Source organism: Fukomys damarensis, unplaced genomic scaffold, assembly GCF_012274545.1.
Source record: "Fukomys damarensis isolate Sample0158 unplaced genomic scaffold, DMR_v1.0_HiC HiC_scaffold_37, whole genome shotgun sequence".
Lineage (NCBI taxonomy): Eukaryota > Metazoa > Chordata > Mammalia > Rodentia > Bathyergidae > Fukomys > Fukomys damarensis.
Window position 1 is genome coordinate 706958 of NW_022900949.1, and position 2405 is coordinate 709362.

The 2405-nt window shown below is 58.7% G+C and overlaps 1 protein-coding gene across 1 annotated transcript in view; it reads right to left on the reverse strand.

Annotated features, from left to right (window-relative positions):
* Nucleotides 1-1221: 1221 nt before the first annotated feature.
* The window catches only part of Babam1 (BRISC and BRCA1 A complex member 1), a 5532-nt gene continuing 4348 nt past the window's right edge, over nt 1222-2405 (reverse strand). Inside the window, exons 8-9 of the mRNA XM_010644372.2 lie at nt 2266-2401; nt 1222-1643 (exon numbers count right to left, since the gene is read on the reverse strand). Of these exons, the coding sequence (XP_010642674.1) occupies nt 1440-1643; nt 2266-2401 (340 nt within the window). The 3' untranslated portion in view covers nt 1222-1439. The remainder of the gene's footprint in view (nt 1644-2265; nt 2402-2405) is intronic.

Consider the following 2405-nt stretch of genomic DNA (forward strand, 5'->3'; position numbering starts at 1 on the left):
GGTCAGGTGCCCGCCGCCGCCGACTGGACAACCCTGGCGGCGGCCAGGCAGGATCTGGGGCGGCCGATAAGGGGCTGCAGAGGGTGTGTCATTATCACGTCCCCAAACTAGGGCTCGGAACGCACCCTCGGGAGAGGGAGGAGCCAGGCCGTGAGCCAGAGACCCAGAGTGCCTCAAGTCAGCTGGGACCGTGTGCTGGTGTGGCCTCCGTGAGCGGGCACAGACCCTTAAATTGCCCAGGCTGGGCTCGAACTTTCGATCCTCCTGCCCCAGCCTCCAGGAGGGCTGGGATGACAGGCATGGCCCAGCTCTGCCTCCCGCTTCTACAGCCCCTGCGCCCCGGTTCCAGTCCAGCAGAGCCGAGTCTGTTGTTTTTTTGGTGGTTTTTTTTTTCTTTTTTTTTTTTTTTAGACAGGGTCTCACTGTGTAGTCGAGTCTGACCTGGAACTCACTATGTAGCCCAGGTTGGTCTCGAACTCCCAGCGATCCTCCTGCCTCAGCCTCCCAAGTGCTGGGATTACAGAAGTGCGCCACCACGCTGGGCTAAAATGTACCAATAAACTCAATTAAAGCTGAAAAAAAAATAAAGTTGAACAGGTATCATAACAAAAAAAAAAAAAGCCAAGTCTGTTGTGCCGGCTGATGCCTTCGATGCCCTAATTTGTCATCTGCAAACCGGAAGGATAGTTCTGGCCACCTGGGAACCGTATTTCAATCAGCACGGGAGGCAACACTCAGTAGGGGCCCTGCCAGTGCCACGGGGAGGAAAGCGGATCCTCCGCAATAAAGCTCTGTCCGTTTTGCCTGAGCTGAGCGCATTTCCCTGGCGAGCCCTTCACATCCATTCGGGCCGCGGAAGGGGCTGAACCCTACCTCCCTGGGGGCTGCATCCTCTGGCCCTAGGCGTTGCCAGGAGGAGTCAATTTTTCTCCCAGGGAGGGGAATGACCCACAGCTACCAATCAGAGCAGCCCAGAAACCCAGACTATAATTGGTTCAACATGGGACCACATGACCACACGCGTCCAATCACATCTGGGCGCCGAAGCTGTAGCCCGGCTTGGGAAGGGCAGAGCACCGGCCAGGAGGTGGGCAGCGCCCCCTGGTGACAACGCCATGGACCCCTGACGCTGCTCACCCTGCAGTGGCACCGTCTGGGGAAGCCACGTGCCTTCTACTCCGTGGATACCGTTCCTGTCACTTGCACCAAGGCCTAGGTTGGCAACTCTCAGATTTTTATTTTGATGCCAAAAATCGCAGAGGGATAGAATATCAACGTGGGCGTGACCAGTGAACGCGCATGGTGCACACCCCGGGCTCCTGCTCAGAGCCCTTGGGTACCAACAGGAACCCCTTGGGGTCCCACGCAGCCCGGATTTGAGAAACGGCCGTGGGGACCCGGAGTTGCGCTGCACAGAGGCTGCAACCGACACCGGCGGTTCACACGGTGGCCTCAATCTCGGCGACCTCCTCGTCCTCTTCCAGGAGGCTGTAGGACGCGTGGCTCTGGCAGGGCCGCTGCAGCGGGTGAGCCAACAGCTTCGCCATGCAGTTGTGCAACTCCAGGGCCGGGCCGGTGAATGGTACCTCATACCTGTAGCTGGTGCCCTTGGTATCTAGGCTGCCCATGAAAGCGAACATATCCTGGGGGACAATAAGGGACTGCTCAAACCACCCTTGCCCAGAACAGGCCATCCCTGCCCCAAAGGAAGAGACACCTGTGAAGGGTTCTGAAGGGTAAGCGGGAATTTGCCAAGCAGAAAACATTCATGCAGTCAGCAGCCCTGACATCCACTTAGTGCTGGGACCCGAAAGGCCTCCGTCCTGGCCCTCTAACAGCCCCCACCTCCGGCAGACTCGGGCACATCTCCATCCCCTCGACGAACTTTTCTGAGGGTTAGGGAAGGCTCTGCAGACAAGGGACTCTTGGTTAAGGTATGGAAGGATGAGTAGGAGCTGATCCCAACTGCCCCTGTCCCTACAGATACGAAAGTGGTCCCACAGCTCGGTCGCGGCTGGGGGCGGAGGGCAAGGCAAGGGCAAAGCAGGAAGAAAAGGGGGAGCGGGGAAGGTGGGGCAAGGCGTGACGGGACCTGACACGCTCCTCACGCTGCTGTCCTGACAGTGCCCACCACGTTCGGTCGCCACCAGCTCACAGGTGACACACGGGGAACGACTGTTCCATGACTGAATAACCAACCCCAGGCTCGGGACTCCGGGCCCCTCCACAGGGAGGTGGAAGCCCATGGACCTTCCCAACTCTCACCTTCCAGCTCAGCTCTTCCTCCTTCTCCTCGGCTCCATTGTGGATGTAAACAACGTCGAAAAAGAAATACGGGCACTGGAACATCCTCTGCAGGGGAGGGGACACGGGTGGGCACACGGGTGACTGCAGCTCCCAGCTCC